Below are 19154 nucleotides of genomic sequence, written 5' to 3' on the forward strand. Positions count from 1 at the left end.
GCGTGGGGGAGCGAAGCCAAATAACTGCTGGGTGTCACAGACGGGTTCTGTGCCTCACGGCTTCTGCGCTTGGGGAGGGTGAAAGAAAATCTTCAGCCATCTCCCGAGCTTTGCTGGCAGGCAGGTGCTGGGCTTGGTCTGTGGGATGACGTCAGCAGCAGGTTTGACTCCGTTTCCCTGCCTGATCGGCCTCCACCCGGAGTTTTATCCCAGGGCTCTGATGAGAAAGTGCCTGTGTGGAGTCAGCAGCAGTTTTCCCCACAGGCCTAGTCACGGTTTGCTGGGCTCCGGAGCAAAGAGCAGCACACGGGGCTCTGCTGTGCTTTGCCATTGGTGATGGTGGAGCTGGGAGAAGCAACTGGGCACTGTGCCCATACCTACAGCCATGGGTCCGGCAGCGTGCCGGGGTGAGAAGCACCCATTGGAGCTCCAGGGGGAGCACTCAGACGGGTCCTGCAGAGCCACCAGCGTGGGCCAGCGGGACCATGGCAGACCAGCAGCAGGCTGCCAAGAGCGGTGGGCTCTGACAGAGACATGCCCTTCTGCTGATCAGTGAGATGGTTCCTGCCACCTCCCCCTGGGGACACAGCTTCCACCCGCTTCTGCAGTGCCAAAGCCACAGTTCAACGGGCCTGGCAGCTAATGACCTCCTCAGTCCAATGGTGCAAAGGTCTCCAGCCCAGGAGGGGACCTGCAGGGGTTGGGACACCGGCCCAGCTGTCCCCAGCTCCCCGGAGGAGCACACCATGCAGCCAAGGGGCACTCAAGGCTCTGACACCCCTCGTCCCCCTTGCTGTCTCTTGCTTCAGCCCATTGGTCCCCTAAAGGCTGCAGGATGGACCGGGAGCCCCCAAACACCCCCCGCCAGCTGCAGGCACCAGTATGGGTGCCCAAGCACCCTGCTGAGCCAGCGCTGTGCTGCGGGACCCCCAAAAGCTGGGGAATCCCATCCCCAGGGGATCCCCAGCCCAGTGCCAGCTCCAGCCTCACTCCCCGCCGTGTGCATCGCCGTGGTTGCCTGCATGGAAATGGCAATGTCCGTAGCGTAGCGCGTGTTGCCGTGTACACCCGGGCTGCTGTGGGCTTGCCTCAAATAAAGATGGTGGTGAAATACTTGGCTGGTCCTGGAATGCACCAGGGATCCTCAATTCCCAGACAATCCCCACCTTTGGGGACTCCAACGCCGGGTGCACAATTCCGGGCGCCGGGGCTGAAGGGACGTTGTCAGCGCAGCACAATGGAGCAGCACTCAACAGGACCTGCCACCAGCTAAATTTGGACACTGCCATTTTTTATTTTATGTTTGTTTTTTTTCTTTTTCCCTGAGCATGCTCTAAATTTAGCAGGCGCTGGTCACCATCCCCCCTCCAGACTTGGCTCTCCAGGGTCCCCCTGCAGCCACCATCTGCCCACCCCACGCCTGTGCTTGGCCCCCGTCGCCTGTCGCCATGCCGGGTGGTAGCACAAGGCCCCAGGAGCACTGAGCAGCCCCCGGCCGGTGCTAGGGCCATGGCTGCCGTAGGTCAGCAGTTATGCCCAGCTCTGTGATGGCCCGGCTCGTCCCCAGCAGCCCGCCCTGCTCCCCAGCCCAGGTTTTGCCACCTGCCCGCCCGTGTGTCATCTGCTAATTTTACCAGCGGTGATTTAATCCGGGTTGCCTGCATGCAGAGGGGAAGTGAGATGCCAGTGCTTGCAGAGCCCCCTGGGAGTGTTCCTGGGACGCAAGGACACCCTGTGCCCTCTGCATGCTCCCCCTGCCAATGTGCAGGCACCCAGTGGGCAGTGTATTTTGGCAGCCTCCCCCCCCATTTCACCCAGGACACAATGGGAGATGAGCTACATGCCATTACCAGCATCATCCCTGGCAGATGGTGGTGGCCTTGGGGGACAGTCGTGGCCCTGGGGGACTCTGGAAGCCCACCAATACCCCAACATCAGCAGAGGAATTCCCACCATAAGCCCAGAGACATGCTGGGCAGCTCTCCCAGGACACGGCAAGCCCATGACCAGAGGCAGAGGATTTCAAAATGCTGAGGACAACCCAGTTTTCCTAAGCCCTGGGCATCTTCCCAGTATCCAAGTAGAGGACTCCCCTCCTTCCCAAGCTGAGCAGAGCAGCATTTAACTGAGCATTACCCCTTGTTTTTTCCCTCTGCAGCAAGATTTTCCCAGCAAGGCCTCTACATAGGCCATTTATCCTGTGCCAGCTGCTTCATCCTCTGCGAGCAGTCACTGGCAGGTCCCCATGGAGGGTCTCACTACCGTCCATTACAAATGGGGAAACTGAGGCACTTGGCAGAGCACTGCCTTGGGGGCGCCCCTGGCAGGCCCCTGGCAGCGGGGCTCTGTCCTAAACCCGTTCCCAATCCTCTGAGCCATTTGCAGCCCTGCAAGGGCTTGTGTGTCCACAAACCCACTCAGGGGGACTCACGGCCAGGGCAGCCCCAAAGCCCCTGAAAGTGGGAACTCTTCTCTATGGCCAAAGAGCCTTTCCAAAAGGGAAACCTGCCTGCAGGATCCCTGCAGGGGACAGGCTGCCAAAACCAGCACTCGGGCGGGGGTTAGCCCCAGGTTCGCAGTGGGACCCGTGTGACACTGTCCTGCTTGTGCGAATCAATCGCTGGAGAAAGCAGAAGGGAACCCATGGCATGTGCAGAAGGGACCCCTTGGCGTGTGAGGCCCAAGGTCCATTCCATCTCCTGAGCTTGCTGGGTGGTGGGGTTTTGGGCTCCATCCTCTCGGATCCGTCCTCCTGGGATGTCCCTCCAACCCCCCAAAATCGCCCGTTACCCCCGCACAGGCCCCCCCCGGAGAAGGCCGCGGCCCCTTTAAATCCTGAGCTGGCCCAGCCCCACCCGCCAGCCTCTTCCCCCTTCTATTTTTTTATGAATGAAAAACGTTCTCCGCAGCCCATGCAAATCCCGCTGCGCCCATTGGCTGCCGCCGCCCCCTCCCACCCAACGGCCTCAATGGTGCTCGGCGGAGCGGCGCGCGGGCGGGCGCCTAGCGGCGCTGCAGCCAATGAGAAGGCGCGGGCGTCCGAGGGGAGGCTTTCCATTGGCCGGCGCGGAGGGTAAACAAGCGGCGCGGGGCGGGGCGCAGCGGAGGCCGCTGGTTCGGGGCGGCGGGGCCGGCGCAGAGCGGAGCGCGGTCCCCGGCCGAGCAGCGGTGGCGGCGGCGCCTTCCCGGGCCCCGCCGCAGCCGAGCCCCAGTCCCGGTCCGAGTTCGCGGCTCCCCGGCCGGGTATGCGGGGCCTGACGGCGCGGAGCGGTGCGGTCAGGGGCGGGGGCGTTGTTTATGAATGGCGCGGGCCGCGCGGTGTGAATGGCGGGGGGCGCGCGCGAGCGCGCGCGGGGGAGGAGGAGGGGGGGGGGGGGTGGAGTTTATGAATGGATCTGCGCGGGGCGGCGTGGGAACGGGTTTGGCTGCGGTGCGGCTCTGCAGCGCCGAGCACCGGCCGGGGCGGCGGGACGCGGCCGCAGGGCCGAGGGAGGCGAGGCGAGGCGAAGCGGCGCGGCCGGGCTCCCTCCTCCCGGGCTCCCGGCGCGTGATGTCACGGCCGTTTCTATAGAAATTGAGTGACATCACGAGCTGGGGGGCTGCGACCCGCCACGGCAGGAACGGCGACCGGCTCCCCGGGGAAGCGCACCCCGATCGAGCCAGCCTCAGGGGCGGCACCAGCCAGGGCCTGATTCCCCCCCGCGCTCTCTTCCGCCCCCCTTCCCCAGCCGCGCACCTGCCGGAGCCCGGGTGGGACCCCCCTTCCCGGGCCGGCGTCGATGCTGAGCGGGCCGGGGGCACTGCCCGCCTGCCCCACACCATGGACGGCTTCTACGACCAGCAGGTTCCCTTCATGGGCCCCGGGGTAAGTTTTCCCTGTGCCCCCTCTCTGCTTGGGCATCCCCCGTCCTTGGGTGCGCCCCCCCATCCTTGGGGGCTGCCGCCCTCACACGCCGCTCTCCCTGTTCCCTGCAGAAGTCCTGCACAGAGGAGGGCCGAGGCCGGCCGGGCTCCGATAGGAAAAGGAAATTTTTGGAGACTGACCTGGCACATGACTCGGAAGGTAGGCAGGGCTGGCCCGGCGGCTGTGCCCTCGCTGCAGCCCTGGCAGACCGCTCTCCTCGCCTTGGTCTGTTCAGAAATAATCCTGCGAATAATGGCAGTTTTATTTATTCTTCTGTGGGGTGCATAAGTCTTTCACTCTGTTCCAGAGCTCTTCCAGGATCTCAGCCAGCTCCAAGAGGCCTGGCTAGCTGAAGGCAAGTCTTTACCTCCGCCTTTTGCTGTGTAAAATCTCTCCCTGAGCATTTTTTTGTGAACTGAAAACAGCATAAACCAACCTTTTTTTTCTTTTCTTTTTTTTTTTTAGCTCAGGTCCCTGATGATGAACAATTTGTCCCAGATTTCCAGTCTGACAACTGTAAGTGATTGTTCTGGGTTTTCATTCTCCAGAGGGGGAAACGTTTGGGTGCCTGTGCAAAAGCTCGTGCTGGGTTTGGAGCTGTTTCCTTGGGAAGGCTGTTGTTGCCGGGGCTGAAACCATGAAATCATGGACTTTTGGGAGAAAGCACGTGTGGTTTGGGTTCATCGAGGTGAAACTTGCAATGTCTTGTCTTTTGTAAATATGGAAAATTATAGCCAAACGCATGGAAATGTCTCTAACTGATCTCTGGGCTCCTCTGAGACTTGCTGCTTGTTCATAGTAGTGTTGATTTGCTTATAAAAGCTCCTTTTCCTTTTCAAGTGGATGCGAGAGCCCGTGCTGGGCTCCTTGCTTAGCCACAATCTCTGCAGTTTCTGGAGCTTTTTACAGCCCTGGCCCAGCGCTGTTGGCAAGAGCGGACCTGAGCGGTGAAACTTGAGCCGCTTTAGGCAGCGTTAATCACTGGCAAGCGAGCGCGTTTCAAAGGAGGCCAGTGAAAATGCCGTCCCTCTTGAATTGCATAAGAGCGAGACTTGGTTGGGAGCCGCGCTTTGTTGCTGGAACGGGTTGGCGGCGAGGGCCGGGGCTGCGGAGCGGCGGGTGGTGCTCGGGCGCTGGCTCTTGGGCGCTGAGGCTGAGTCGGAGGGGAAGGTGGTGAGGATCAGGATGTTTTGGGTCGTTACCTGGCAAAAAGAAGTGGTAGCTTGGTGTTAGTGGCTGGGTTTTGCTGCTGAGCCAGCCAGCTCCAGAACTTAAAGGAAATCAAATGTAGCCTGCAGTCGAACAGATTTTTTCATTCCAGCTTTGTCACAGCATGCAGCAGGGTATCTTCTCCTACAGCAAATGCATGTTAATTATTGCTCTTTGATTACTTCTGAGTGGGAAGCTTGCCATTAAACTGTTCCAGACAGCCCAAGTTTCAGATGCTCTTTTTTCCCTTGTCTCCCCTGAGATAAAAGGCGAGCCCAGAGTCAGAAACGCAACGGGCTGTTGACATCCTAGCGCAGCCCGGCAGCTCTTGCTTGGAGCGGTAGAAACTGCAGCGTGCGTGGGAGGGTGGCTCTTAGAGCTGAAGCTGTTTCCAGTGCCTTTTGGCAGTCTCTTGTTTCCTTGTAACCTGGAGAACTCAGAGACAAGAGAGAAACTTTTCTGGGTGATGCAGTGAAAGGAAGGTGGGGTAGGGGGAAAAAAGGTATTTTGTCGAGACTTAAAATGTTCTCCTGACCTGCTTGGCCTCTGTAGACCCGATTTTAAAAGGACTTTGTCACTTGAAAGGAGATATTCCTGCTGTGATAACCTTCCTTAACTTTCTGGCAGGGACAAAGCAAAGGTTTCCCTCAGTGCTGCACAAGGGGCTGTGCCAGCTGGGGTGGGACTCAGACCAGGGTGGAGGGCGATGGGGAGCCCAGCTCCTCCATACCAGCCCTGGAGAGCACTTAAAGGGGGAAAAGTCTTTAGCTTACAGCTCTGTGGTCCTATCCTCTCATTTCACTCTGGTTTTGAACTGCGTGTGGTGTAGAAAGAAAAAGAGGGATGAATCTGGTGCAGCCTCCCCCTGCATCCAGCAGGAACGTGCGCCTTTCCCAGGCGGGGGTCACAGTGGGGCTCAGCGCCCCACAGCTCCCAGGGGAAAGGAAATCTTTCCCTAGCCCATACAGATGTTTGCAAATACACATTGGACTCTGTTTCTGCAGTTGTGTTGCTCTGTGCCTTTTCCCTGAGGAAGCTGCTGCTCTCTTTTACCCTGAGCAAACCAGCTCGGTGGCCATGGCGTCCCCGGGGCCAGCTTCCTCGGCGGAGCAGCAGAAAGGGCCAAACCAAGCTTAGTTTTGACGCTGTTGCTGTGGGGAATGCTGCCACGTGGGCCGTGTTGAGTCTTGAACACACTCTGAACCGCAGCATCGTTCTTGCCTTGCTAGAAAACCCTCTCCGCACAGCAGCTGGAGGAAATCCCCCCGTGGGGCTGGGGAGAGCAGGGCTCCTCTGCCAGAGGGACGGGTTGTTCTTGGTGCCCGAGCAGCCGGCGGCCGGGTTTGGTGCTTTATAGCGAACCGGAGAAGCGGCAGATCCTTCCGGGGTGACTGTGCAGAGCTCCCCGTGCCACAGCCTGGGCCAAGGGTCCGGGTGGGTTTTCTGGCGGCACAATCCTGGTGAGAAGGGAATATGTACAATGTGTTATCTCAATCAGATTTTGAAATAATTGAGGAGCCATGAGGTCGTGCTGGGGAGATCGAGCACTGTGAGAGGCTTTGCCATTTGCAGAGCTTTGCTCCCTGGGGACCTTGGGCACCCTGCACGGGTGGCACATGGCTGAAGCCACGGGCAGGGCACAGAGCGGGTTTCTTACACACCAAAATGAAAGCAGGAGGTTTGTTTTTGAGGAAGGGTTGTTTAAACAAAGGAAAGCAGAAGCCTGGCTTCTATTTCTGGCTCCTCTCCTGGCGTGACCTTGGGTGCGTCCTGCAGCGCTGGGGATGGAGGGGCAGGCGGGGAGCTCGGCTCCCAGGTGACGGCTTGAGCAGGTGCCAAGGTCCCAAACGGTGGTTTGGCCGCCTTCCCCATGGCTCGGGCAGCGGGTGCGACCAGCAGCAAGCCAGCGAGTTCGGTCCTGGCGCTTGGTCTCTTAGAGGTCCAGTTGCACTAATGGTTGGCAACAACACGCCCTGTCCCCCACCGATGGGTTCAGTGGGAATTTGCAGCCCCAAACAGCTTTGAGGTGGCACCTTTCTCGCAGGAGACCTCTTGGCCAGAGGTTGATGTTTGGGGCATCTCCAGTGTGGCTGGGGTGGGATGCCCGTGCCACCTTGCCGGCTGGGCACAGCAGTGGCACTTGTGGCTGGTCCCCTTGCCCAGCCTCCTCCTGCCCCCAGCGAGGGGCTGCCCGGCACCCATGGGTGCTCTCGCCGCTCCTGCGGCTCAGGCCCGGTGCGGGTGTGCTGAGGTTTGTTCTCTGGCCCCATCTATAGTTAAGCTGCACACTCTGCCTATTTTTGTAATTTTTTTTGGCTTTTAATTATAGCGCTGAGCACAGGACCAGAAAGGTTCAAAGTGCTCGTGCACCCACCGCGCTGTTTGGGCAGGGCAGCCCCTTCCCTGGGAGCCTTCCTGCTGCCTCCTCTGCCTCCCGCCTGGCCGCTGGGGACCCAAAACCAGCTCTTTTACCCCCAAAAAAGCCACGTCACCGGCCTGGGTGCCCCCGAGCCTCCCACTGCCGGGCGCTCCGGCCTCGCTGCCCCGACCGGCCATGAGCTCGGCGGCAAGAGCGTCTTGCTGAGCAGCCCTGGCCGGCCCCGCCGTGTTTGTGTAAGGAATTCAAATGTTGCACAAAGTCCAGGCTGGGCCAGCTGGTCTCTGTTAGGATCTTAAGGCGTTCTTGAATGGCAATGCTAAAGCTCTGGGGAAAATTTTCTCTTCTTTTTATTTTTTTTCCCCTGGCCGCATGAATGGAGCGCTCCAAATTGTTTGTGAATGGAGGGTGGTGCCTGCTCGGAGACTTTTTTTTCAATGAATAACCAGACCCCATTGTAGGGCTGGCGGAAAAACAACCAGCTCCAACAACACGGAGCTTGTTAGGGAGAAACATGCCTGCGATAGGCAGCTGGAGCCCTTCCAAAACCCGTTCCACTTGGCTTTCCCGGGGCTCGCGGGGAGCCCGGGCTCTGCCGCCGCCGCGCCGGCCCCCCGTTAGGGCTGGAAATGCTGAGAGCGGCAAAAGCTCGCTGGGGGGGACGGAGGAGGGGGGTAAATCCGGCTGGGGAGCGGGTGGAAGGCGTGTGGGGGGCTGTGCTGGCTCAGTGCTGGGCTTCATGTTTCAAATCCTCCTTGGTTGGGGGGGTTTTATGCCCTTGGTACCAGCTGTGCTGGGCTGTTGAGGGGGGAGTCAGCAGCTCTTTAAAGGTTTTGACAAATTAGGGGAGCAGCTAATTACCTGGCAAGCTGTGACCAGTTGTCCTGGAGCTATTTGCTCCTCTCCACTGTAGCTGGGCTGTGTTTAGACATTGCATGAAGCTAATACTCCACTTCCGATTAGTCTTGGCTCTTCTCTGCAGGCACTATTTAGGTAAAGATCTCTGAGGCGCTTTCCCTTTCCTGGAGTGCCTGCTTTTAGAAATTAATTAGCTTAAGTGTATATTACTCGGTTTAAAATTATATATAGCGAGTGGGCTTGGGGGCCCTGGGAAGGATTTGTGTTTAATGGGACGCTTGCCACTTGAACTCATACAGTTGTGGCACCCCAGAACTGGGTCCCCTTGGCTGGGAGAAGGTGAATCCCACTGAGCTGCTGCCCGTTCCCCTCTGGCAGCCCTTGCTTTGCGCCTCTTACCGTGTGCTGTTCCCCTCTCCAATCCCATGAGGGAACGTTTCCCACTCTGTGAGCCATGTCCTGGGCTGGAGGGACTGTCCCAGCCCTGGGAGCTCTGGTTTTCCCCTGCAGAAGTCAGCCTTGCCACCCTGGTTTGCCCCACTGACACGTCAGGGTCTGTTGAGGCACTGTCCTGCCATAACAAGTGATAGGAAGGGGAAATGACCTCAAGATGCGCCAGGGGAGGTTGAGGTTGGATGTGGGGAACAATTTCTTCCCCAAAGGGCTGTGGGGCATTGGAACAGGCTGCCCAGGGCAGTGCTGGAGTCACCATCCCTGGAGGGTTGGACAGATGGACATGAGGTTCTTAGGACATGGGGCAGTGCCAGGGGTGGGGGAACGGTTGGACTCCATGATCTCGAGGATCCTTTCCAACCAAAATGATTCTGTGAGTCTATGGTTTTGTTGCCTGTTGCTCCTGCGGGGTTGATTTGGCACCCGATTCCCAAGCAAAGAACACCCCAGCGGATGCTGCCCAGGGTGACATCCCCCATCACCTTGTCCCGTGCGGGTGAGCCCATATCCTCCTCTCTCTCGCTGCAGTGGTCCTGCACGCCCCACCACCGGCCAAGATCAAGCGGGAGCTGCACAGCCCTTCCTCGGAGCTGTCATCCTGCAGCCACGAGCAGGCTCTCTGTGCTGGCTACGGGGACAAGTGCCTCTACAACTGCTGGTAGGTATCGTGGGGCAGCCGCTGCCTGCAGCCTCCTGGGGTGACAGCACGGGGACTTGCGTGTCACTGTGTGCCCTGCGGAGGTGCCCTGCTTAGCGTGGCCATCAGCCCCTGTTCCCTCCGCAGTGCCTATGACAGGAAGCCCCCCGCCGGGTTCAAGCCATTAACGCCGCCCGCCACGCCGGTGTCCCCCGCGCACCAGGGATCAGCCCTGCTAGCGCCAGCCCCGGCCGTGCCGGCAGCTGCCCATGGGGCGGCCCCAGCCGCGCTGCAGGAGCAGAGGCCGCAGACCTTCGCTGTGCCGCGGCCGCCGCACCCGCCCATGCACATGCCAAAGATGATGTCTGAGAACCAGTATCCCGCAGAGCACAGGTAAGGCTGCCCCTGCGAAAGTGAGCACTGGCATGGTGCGGGTGCTGCTGGGGACTTTGGTCCGGTCGAGATAGATCAGTGGCCTCCAAGTTTGGGAAGGGAAGGTGGATGCCCGTCCTGTTGCTGTGGTCACGGACTGTTCAGCAGATCCTGCTGCATAGAAGCCCGTGGAAAGCAACGTGGCAAAACTTGCCACTTTCCCCTGGGATCTCTGGGTTTGTTCTCCCCATGAACGAGGACCTGCTGCTCCTGGCCCTGGGGGCACCGAGCAGCCCCTTCACATCCCCCTCAGGAGCGGCAAGGGAGGCAGGGGCTGCCACCTGCATCCCTCCATGTGGCAGCGGGTGCTGGTGCTGAGTCAGCGCTCCTGCTCTCCTCCCTGCCCCCACTGCAGCTCTGCTGGCCGAGCTGAGCCCCACGGGGCTGGGGGCTGGTCCTCAGCTCCCCCGTGCATCGCGTAGCATCCCTGGGATTTTGGGGCTGTGGAGGGAGAGACTCTGCTCCCCACTTCCTGTTCAAGCTGTGGCTTCATGCCCCATCACCCCTGCGTCCCCAGAGGCTTTGCCAGTCCCCTCCCATTGATGACATGGCGCAGGTCACAGTCAACCTCTGGCGTTGCTTGTGGCCTCCTGGATGCCCTTTGCTTTGAGGGCTGCCATGTCACCTGTGGCAGCATGTCCCCTATGGACACAGGGCTGGACATGGCAGCCCGGCAAAGGCCACGCCGTGGGGCCATGGAAGCCTTGGGATGTGCCCGCAGCGGGCGAGCATCCCTCCCCAGCAAAGTGGGGCTCGGCTCTGGGCGACCTTCAAGCTATGCGGGGGGCTGGCCCGGACCCCGCGGGAACCGCCGTGCCAGCGCGGGGCTTGGGTTTCACTCAGGAAGGGCAGAGGGACACGGCTCGGAAATGGAGTAATCCCAGCCTGGCAGCTGGCGCGGCTCCGGTTACAAAGCCAAATGGTGCACGGCCGGCAGAGAGGAGCCGGGCGCCCGGATCAGAGATCGCCTTTCAAGGTGCTGGAGGGCGAGGGAACGTGGCAGCACCCCCTTGAGATGGTTCTTTATGCACCGCGGACAGGAGAGACCATGCTGGTGGTGGCAGCACTCCGGAGCCAAAAATAGTGCTCCCTATCCTGGAGTTCAAGGTTTAATCCCAGCCGTGCAGGCGGATTAGCAGCGGGCTGGAGCTGTGGGGTGGATTTGGTTTTGCGTAAGAGCCGGCCTGAGCGCAGCATCCCCAGGCCCCACAGCTCTGCCCCCCACTCCGGGTGGGTTACTGCTTTACAGAGTTGTTCCTGTTGTGGGGGGCCTTTTTGCTTCCTTTTCCCGCTCTTATCCAGATACCCCATCACTGCGGTGCACGGCGCTTTGCAGCAGCAGCCCACGCTCTGTCTTGCTCCCTCAGCAGGGGGGTCTCCAGTGCGGAGAGGGGTCTGGGGCTCCCCAACACCTCCCTGGATCCCCACGTAGGAAACAATTGCCTTGCAAATATAATAGGCCCACGGGATGAGCCCTCGTGGTGGCTGTGCTCCTGAGGAGCTGTCCCAGCCCGCTGTGGGTGGGACACAAGGCCACCCAAACCGCCCTGGGAGCACCCCGGGCTGAGGGCACCGAGCTAGCACGGGGTCCTGCTCCGGGGCTGACCCCCACCCCTCAGTAACGCTGTGTCCCTCTGCCTCCAGGTTTCAGAGGCAGCTGTCGGAGCCCTGCCACCCCTTCCCACCGCAGCCCGGGGTCGGGGGGGACAGCCGCCCTGTCTACCAGCGGCAGCTGTCGGAGCCGCTGGGCCCCCCCGGCCCGCGCCCCCCTCAGGGATTCAAGCAGGAGTACCATGACCCGCTCTACGAGCACAGCGGCCACAGCCTGCCCGGCCCCCCCAGCCACAGCTTCCAGCCCCCCATGGGCATCAAGCAGGAGCCCCGGGACTACTGCATTGACTCAGGTGGGTGCGGGTCGGGGGGCAGCAAGGTGCTCGGGGGCACTGGTTACACCAGCGGCACCCAGGGAGCTGAGCCATCTCTGCCATGGGCAGCAGGGTGGCCGCAGGGCTGAGCCTCGGGCCGTTTCTCCCCGGTGACACCACGCTCCACCTGCAGCAGCAGATGATCTCTTCCTTTTTTCCCCCCCTTTTCTTTCCGAAGCATGGGGCATAGAGCAGGTGCCACGTGGTGTGGTCTGCACCATCGCCACAGGCTGGGTGCCCCGCGGCACCCGCTGGGTCCCACCGCAGCCCTGGCCTGGGGCCAGCTGTGATTTCTGGCTGCTGGACCCCACCAGCATCACGGAAAAAATCCTCTTAATCGCCTTAGGACCTAAAAATACTCTGACCTCGGGATGGAGGGTGGCACGGCTGAGCAGATGGCAGGGGAAGCGCGGCGATGCCTCCCTTCCCGCAGGGCCCCAGTAACGTGGGGAAAACCTGAGCTCACTTAGACCTTGCTGCCAGTGCCCAAATCATACTGGTTTTCCCCCAAATGTTGGGGGTGGGTGCAGTGACCCAGGGTGGGCCTGCAGGGTGGGTTGCCCCAGCTTGACCACGGGATGTGCTCGGGGAGGGGGAAAGATGCTGCTGAGCACTGGGTGGGACCCATGGGATGCGTGTCCTTAACGCCGCCTTCATCTCCCTCGCAGAAGTGCCTAACTGCCAGTCCTCCTACCTGCGGGGGCCGTTCCCCAGCAGCCATGACGGTGAGTGAGCCCCCAGCCCCCTCCTGCTCACAGGTGTCCCATCTCGTCCCTCCCTCGGGCAGGCAGACCCCCTGTCACAGCTGGCAGAGCCGCTGGGCACCCCAAAAGTGCCTGTGAGCAGCCCATGAGCAGCGCCGGCACCGCTGCGTAACCTGGGATGACGCACGACGCAGAGCTGCTGAGAGGGTTTTGGTTCCCCCAGCCCCCCGGGAGAAAGGCGGGCGGGACAGAGCTGTGCGGTGCTCAGCCTGCGAACTGGTGCAATGGCACCCAAAACACTGGGGATGGGGCTGCTGCCAGCATGGGGGACGGGGGCTTGGTGCTGGATTGGGCCAAGCCATGGGATTTTTGGGATATGGCCGGGCTGATGGAGGAGCCCTGTGCTCACTGAGGATCTTTTCCCCTAGGATTTTCTTATGAAAAGGACACACGATTGTATTTTGATGACACGTGCGTGGTACCAGAGAGGCTGGAGGGTAAGAATCTGGCCCCAGAAGAGGGCTGGGGGTGACCAGGGCTGGTGGCAGGGAGTTTCATGGCCAGGGACCGCGCTTGCCAGCTTTACTGGCCACGCTCTGCTGGGACGATGCTCTTGAGAGCTGCTGAGCATCGTCCCACATGGGTGCTTGGCACCACTGCTGTGCCCTGTCCCTGCTACCCTGTGCCTCTCCCCTCTCTGACCCTGTGGCCTCCTGCACAGGGGTGAGCCCGGTGTCACCATATGTGTCCCCTCCTGGCTGGCACAGCCCGGGAGGGGGGCAGAGCCGGGGTGTTTAACCAGCTGTGTCTCGGTGCGGGCAGGTAAAGTGAAGCAGGAGCCCACCCTGTACCGCGAGGGCCCTCCCTACCAGCGCCGCGGGTCCCTGCAGCTCTGGCAGTTCCTCGTCACCCTCCTGGACGACCCCGCCAATGCTCACTTCATCGCCTGGACCGGCCGGGGCATGGAGTTCAAGCTGATCGAGCCTGAGGAGGTACGGGGGCTGTCCCACCCCGGTGTCCGGTGTGGCAGAGCGAGGGCTGGGCCATGGGGAGAGCCTGGGGGCGTGGGGGAGGCCAGATCCTTCCCACCGAACACAGCAGGTGATGCTCGCACTTGGAGTAAGACACGTGTCTTACTCTCCGGGCAGCTTTTGAGTGCGAGAGGGAAACGCCAGCCGCCTGTCTGCACTCAGAGCGGGGGAAATTTGCCTTTAATCTCCTCTGCTGCCTCACGGTGTGTGCTCCGCTCCTGGTGGTCACCGTCTGTGGTGGCTCCGCCGCTGTGCTGTCCCTGGGGTGCTCAGCCGCGGCGCCCTCCCAGACCCCTGCGCTGCTGCTCCCCGTGCCGCCGCGGCGGCTCTGTGCCGGCACGGGGCTGTGCCGGAACCGCGCGGCTCTGCAGGAGGGTGACACAGAGGAAGAAGCTGTTTGGGCAGTAATTGAAAGCAGCTGTAGCGCCGAGCTGCGCATTGTGGGTAATTCCCCATAATATCTCTTACGCCATGCATGGAAATTGTGGTTTTTTGAAGCCACTTTTTTGGCAGGTTCCCCTAATCAAACATCTTTTGATTCAGCCCCCGGGTTGGCAGTGGCAGTGTTGCGGCAGCCGGTGCTCGGAGCAGGCAGGGAACTTCTCTGGGGCTGAGGTGCTGCTTCCACCCCCGGCTGCTGGAGCCCCAGAAGCAAGCCGCTGCCCCGTGTTTCGGTGGTGACTTTTCTTTGAGGACCCATGTCCAAGCCCTGGCCGGACCTTTCACAGCTGCTGCCTTTCTCTCCACAGGTTGCGCGGCGCTGGGGCATCCAGAAGAACCGGCCAGCCATGAACTACGACAAGCTCAGCCGCTCCCTGCGCTACTACTATGAGAAGGGCATCATGCAGAAGGTGAGTGGCCACCCTGCCGGGGGGCGGCTGGAACCTGGGACTGTCCCCCGCTGTCACCCCAGCATCCCAGGGCACAGCAGGACCGGGCTGGGTCCGGTGTCAGTTGTGCTGGGGTGGTTATTCCCCAGGGGGATGGCTGGGGGCACCTCTCATGCTTCCTCCTCCTCGCAGGTGGCTGGCGAGCGGTACGTCTATAAGTTTGTCTGCGACCCCGATGCTCTCTTCTCCATGGCCTACCCCGACAACCAGCGCCCGTTCCTGAAGACGGAGCCCGACTGCCCAGTGCCCGAGGAGGAGACAGTGCCGCTGACGCACTTCGAGGACAGCCCGGCGTTCCTGCTGGAGATGGAGCCCTGCGGCAGCCTGCCCTACGCCGAGGCCTTCGCCTACTGACCGGCCGGCAGAGCCACCGGCACTAGCGCATCCACTTGGGGCAAATACCGTTTTCTAAAGAATATTTTTTGCTGTTCATAAGGAGAAAAAAAAAACCCAACAACAACAGAAACCCGGCATGCACGCACACACAAATCGGAGGAATCTAAACTGCCCTGTGTGTGTCACCGCTGAATTCCCATCCTTTACTGTCCAAGGGCTAGTGCATAGGACTGCCCGTGGCTGGCACCTCCTGCCAAGCACCGGCGCGCTGGTTTGGGTGACGGGAGCTGGAGCCGCAGTCTCTGTCCCGGGCCCCGCTCCTCGCCAGCACCGCAAGGGCTCCGGCGGCGCCCCAGCACTGGGCCACTTGTCACGACAATCTGCTTTGCATCGAGCGTGATCTGCGTAGCTGCCTTGTGTGGTGGAAAGGGCTTTGATTTGCACAGAGGAGGGATGCGGGGGGGCCAGCACCCCGGAGCTGATGTATGCAGCATCCTACCCCAACCCCCTTCCCCAACCCACCCTCCTCACCCTCATGATATAACCTGGTATAACGGTTTCCCAGCCCCACCAGGTCCTCTCCGTGCCCCTCTCACTCCTCCCCAGCTCCGGCTATGTGCCATGAGTTGCATTTCAGGGGAGAAGACCCTGACACCAACACTAACACCCTATATTTTTCTTTTTTTTTCTTTTTTTTTTTTTTTTTTTTTAATGTTTTAGGGGGGAAAAAAAGGTTTCTAAACTGATTTTTGTAGAATTTTTTTTTTGTATTTTAAGGCAAAACTCTTTTTAGCAGTCTGGCTGCTGTTCCCGGCGTCCCTGGGGCCACCCTCCTGGCTCTCCTGATGGCACATCTGCAGCAGGGAGCCCTCGGCACCCTGGCTCACCAGGATGGCTGCTGAAGTATCTGGTCCACTCCATTTCAGTGCTGGAGCCCTCGTTCCCCGGGGGGCTGGGGCTGCGCTGCCCCTGCTTGGGAGGCAGCGCGGGCAGGGACGCTGGGGTCCCTCACCCCCCGTCCTGGGTACTCCCCTTCCTCCAGCTCCCCCGTCCCCGCTGCGCCTCCTAACACTCCTCCACCACTCATATGTCCACACCTGCCTCTCCCCCTCCACTGGCTACATGATTTTGTTGTAAATGCTGTATAGGAAATTTTTTCTCTTCCTTAGTTAGCTTTGGTTGGATTTTTTTTTTTTTTTTTGACTGATTCATTTTTTTTTGGGGGGGGAAAGTATGAAGATTAACTCTGGGTAGACTGGGTTATTCTCCCTATGGGGTCTGCAGTGGTCTGTACCCATGGGGAGTGTTTGGTCCCACCTTGGGGCCAGGGTTTTCAATATTTGCTCAGTGTGGCAGGTCTACAGTGCAGAAGGGGTTAATCTGAGGACTGATTTGAAATAATCTACTCCAGCAGGGCTATGTATCTCCTGCAAAGCTGCATTACATTCTGTACTGTGTACAATAAAGGATCTTGCTTTCTGTTCCTCCCTGCCCAGGGCTGTTTTGCCTGCCCTGTGGATGCTGTGTGGGAGCCTCTGCATGTGTTTGTGGGGGCCAAAGTGGTGCAGGGTGCTGAAAGCCCTTCCAGGAACTCCTGGCAATGGTCCCCCAGCAATTACTGCACCTATTTCTAGGTTGCGAAGAATCCCCACGGAGCAAAAGGCTGCAGGAGGGGAGTGGAGAGCAAGGGCTGCCCTGTGAGAATGTGACTCAGTTGAAGGGTCTGTGTTTCCCCCAATGCACTGGAGAAAAGCTCCAGCGCCCTTGAACAGTCCACTCAGGTTGGCCTGTGTTTTAGTTGGCCAAAGCGGGGCAAGCTGGGGTGTTCCTCCCTGTCCCCATGCTGGGGGTGGGATGATGCTGCTGGAGACAGCAATGGACCGATGGCTCTTCTCTTGCAGGCTGTGCTCCCAACCCAGCCAAACTCCATCCCTAGATGTGGCTGTGGAGAGATGGATGGTCCTTAGCATTCTTTACGCACCGCACCTCACCTCAGTCCAGGCCTGGCCACCAGCCACGCCGCTCACAGGTCCTTGAGCTGCTTTTACTGACCGTGTCTCAAGCATGAGGCTGGGCAGTGTGGCTGTCTCATAGCCCAGGCAGGGCAAAGCAGGCCCCCAAGCACTGAACAAAACCAATTCAGCCTGCCCGAAGCCTTCTAGGGCTTAAATCAGCTGCTCAGCCCCTGAAGGCATCTCCTCTCCCTCCTAAGGAGCTCTGTGGCACCGAGTCTCGGTGGTTTGGCAAGCGAGCCTCTCGGTGATGCTCAGGTAGGCTCTCCTGTGTGGGCAAACCTGCACGGAGATATTCCAGTGGGAAGGAGCCACAGGGCTGGGGTCCGCACCCTGCACCCACAACGGACTTTTGGTACAGTGAAACCCCCCCAGCATGGGCACATACCTCTAGCTCATGCCACCCTCCCAACCATACTCCATTTATATTTTCTACAAAGCTTTGTCTTCTGCCTAAGAGCACGAAAATCAAGTTAAAACAAGAGGGTATGTGCAAATTCCTGCTGGCAATCTGAGCTCCAGATGCCAGTGCCTGGTAATCCCACAGCACTGGGGATCGCAGCAGACTGAGTCCTGGTTTTCGGGACAAAGCAGGGGGAACGCGGGGCCACCGGCAGCTCTGCCGGCAGCAGATGGCCCGGCGCGGTGGGACCGCGACCTAGCGGCACGGCGAGAGTGCGGGGCCGGTTGTGGGCAGCGAGGATGAGCAGATAAGACAAAGCTTCCCCAAGCCTTCATCAAGCAGTTTGTCACACCACGACACGACCTGCCCTGCAAATCCTGCTGCAGGCAGGGCAGGGGGGGCCCAAGGGTATCGCACGCACTGTTCTTGCCGAGGGGTGAGGAGAGGAAAAGAGACATTGTTCTGTCCCCCATCAGTGCGGGACAAAAGGTATCAGATCCCAGAGGGTTTGATACCACACCAGCTTTTAAATACTCAGAGCATTAAGAATTTGCTCCTCGTTTGATCTGGCTGTGCATCACACCTCCCTGTGCTGCACACAGGAGGCTCCTGCTTGTTCAGAGGGAATGAAGCTGCTGTGGGTGCGTGGTCCCACTCGTTCCCCATCCTGAGGGTGAGGGACAAGCCGCTGCTGCTCAGTGTCCTGCCTGCAGCTCCTGAGGATGAGGACAAGCGCTCCCAGGTGGCCCAGAGGCTGGGCTGGCATTTGCCAGGAGTGGGGGAGATGGAGGGCAAGCAGGTGGAAAAGCTTCCCCACTCCATGCACGCCTCGTGCCCCATCAACCACTGCTCCAGAGCACGCGGACAAGCCGCCTCAGCCACACTCCTGTGTGCAGCAGGATGGGGACACGGGCTGGGGAGCATCGTCATGGCCACCGCCACCACTGCTGCCTCCATCGCCACAGCCACCGCCACCACTGCTGCCTCCATCGCCACCGCCACGGCCACCACTGCTGCCTCCATCGCCACGGCCACCGCTACCACTGCTGCCTCCATCGCCACCGCCACGGCCACCACTGCTGCCTCCATCGCCACGGCCACCGCCACCACTGCTGCCTCCATCGCCACCGCCACCGCCACCACTGCTGCCTCCATCGCCACCGCCACCGCCACCACTGCTGCCTCCATTGTCATGGCCACCGCCACCACTGCTGTCTCCATCGCCACAGCCACCGCCACCACTGCTGTCTCCATCGCCACCGCCACCACTGTTGCCTCCGGCACCAGGAAAGGCCGGGGCCACCACTGCTCCCTCCCCAGGACCAGCCACCTCGGTCCCCTCCTCGCACAGCCTCTGCCTCCTGCTCTGGCTGCTGTGGGGGGGCGAAGAGTGAAGAGACAATGGGAAGGACAAAGCAGCTTTTGGGGGAGAATTCAGCCATCCAGGCTCGGCAAAACCCTGGTGCTACAACCCTCCAGACCACAGATTCCACCTCCTACCCAGGTCATGGGGTAGCAAGACTATTAGTAATTCAGGGTGAACAATCTGAGATCCTGTGTGAGCAGATAATAAAATGGCAGCTAGTGTTGAATGGGGATAAATGCGTTTTTTGTATTTTCTTCTCTTTACAGTCTTATAATGTGCACCAAGCTATTACCTCCTTGGAATAAAAGCATGGTTTTACCTGACAGTCCAAAGCCGTCCAAAGGAGAGGCTCATGTCAAAAATCATTTGGAAATAGCGAACCCTGTAAAAGGGAGAGCATCATTATGGCTCTCTACACATCCATAATTCACTGAATGCATTTCTGCTCTCCCTGTCTGAGAAGGATATAGCTGGACTGGAAAACGTTCAAAAAGCAATAGCAGCATCCAAAGGTCTGCAGCGGCTCTTACACAGGAGTACATAAATAGTTTAACACTTCCGTCTGGGGCAAGATTTGTGGCTCAGGGGCTTCATATTTAATAGCCCATGATGGAGTT

At 59.9% G+C, this 19154-nt stretch overlaps 1 protein-coding gene across 1 annotated transcript; it reads left to right on the forward strand.

Annotated features, from left to right (window-relative positions):
- Nucleotides 1-3093: 3093 nt before the first annotated feature.
- On the forward strand, nt 3094-16247 carry ETV5 (ETS variant transcription factor 5). The gene is made up of 13 exons (XM_082056084.1): nt 3094-3243; nt 3729-3865; nt 3976-4063; nt 4212-4259; nt 4370-4420; nt 9330-9459; nt 9586-9831; nt 11515-11774; nt 12464-12520; nt 12928-12996; nt 13322-13491; nt 14280-14381; nt 14553-16247. The coding sequence occupies exons 2-13, from the start codon at nt 3821-3823 to the stop codon at nt 14772-14774; spliced, it is 1488 nt and encodes a 495-aa protein (XP_081912210.1). The 5' UTR covers nt 3094-3243; nt 3729-3820; the 3' UTR covers nt 14775-16247.
- Nucleotides 16248-19154: the final 2907 nt, after the last annotated feature.

Source organism: Streptopelia decaocto (genome assembly GCF_964273445.1).
Source record: "Streptopelia decaocto genome assembly, chromosome: 6".
Lineage (NCBI taxonomy): Eukaryota > Metazoa > Chordata > Aves > Columbiformes > Columbidae > Streptopelia > Streptopelia decaocto.

Bases quoted from the DNA above. Each gene is read 5' to 3' on its own strand.
- ETV5 (XM_082056084.1), top strand. From the start codon at position 3,821: ATGGACGGCTTCTACGACCAGCAGGTTCCCTTCATGGGCCCCGGG. The intron at 4,064-4,211 runs GTAGGCAGGGCT...ACTCTGTTCCAG, and splicing joins CCTGGCACATGACTCGGAAG to AGCTCTTCCAGGATCTCAGC. The intron at 12,521-12,927 runs GTGAGTGAGCCC...CTTTTCCCCTAG, and splicing joins GTTCCCCAGCAGCCATGACG to GATTTTCTTATGAAAAGGAC.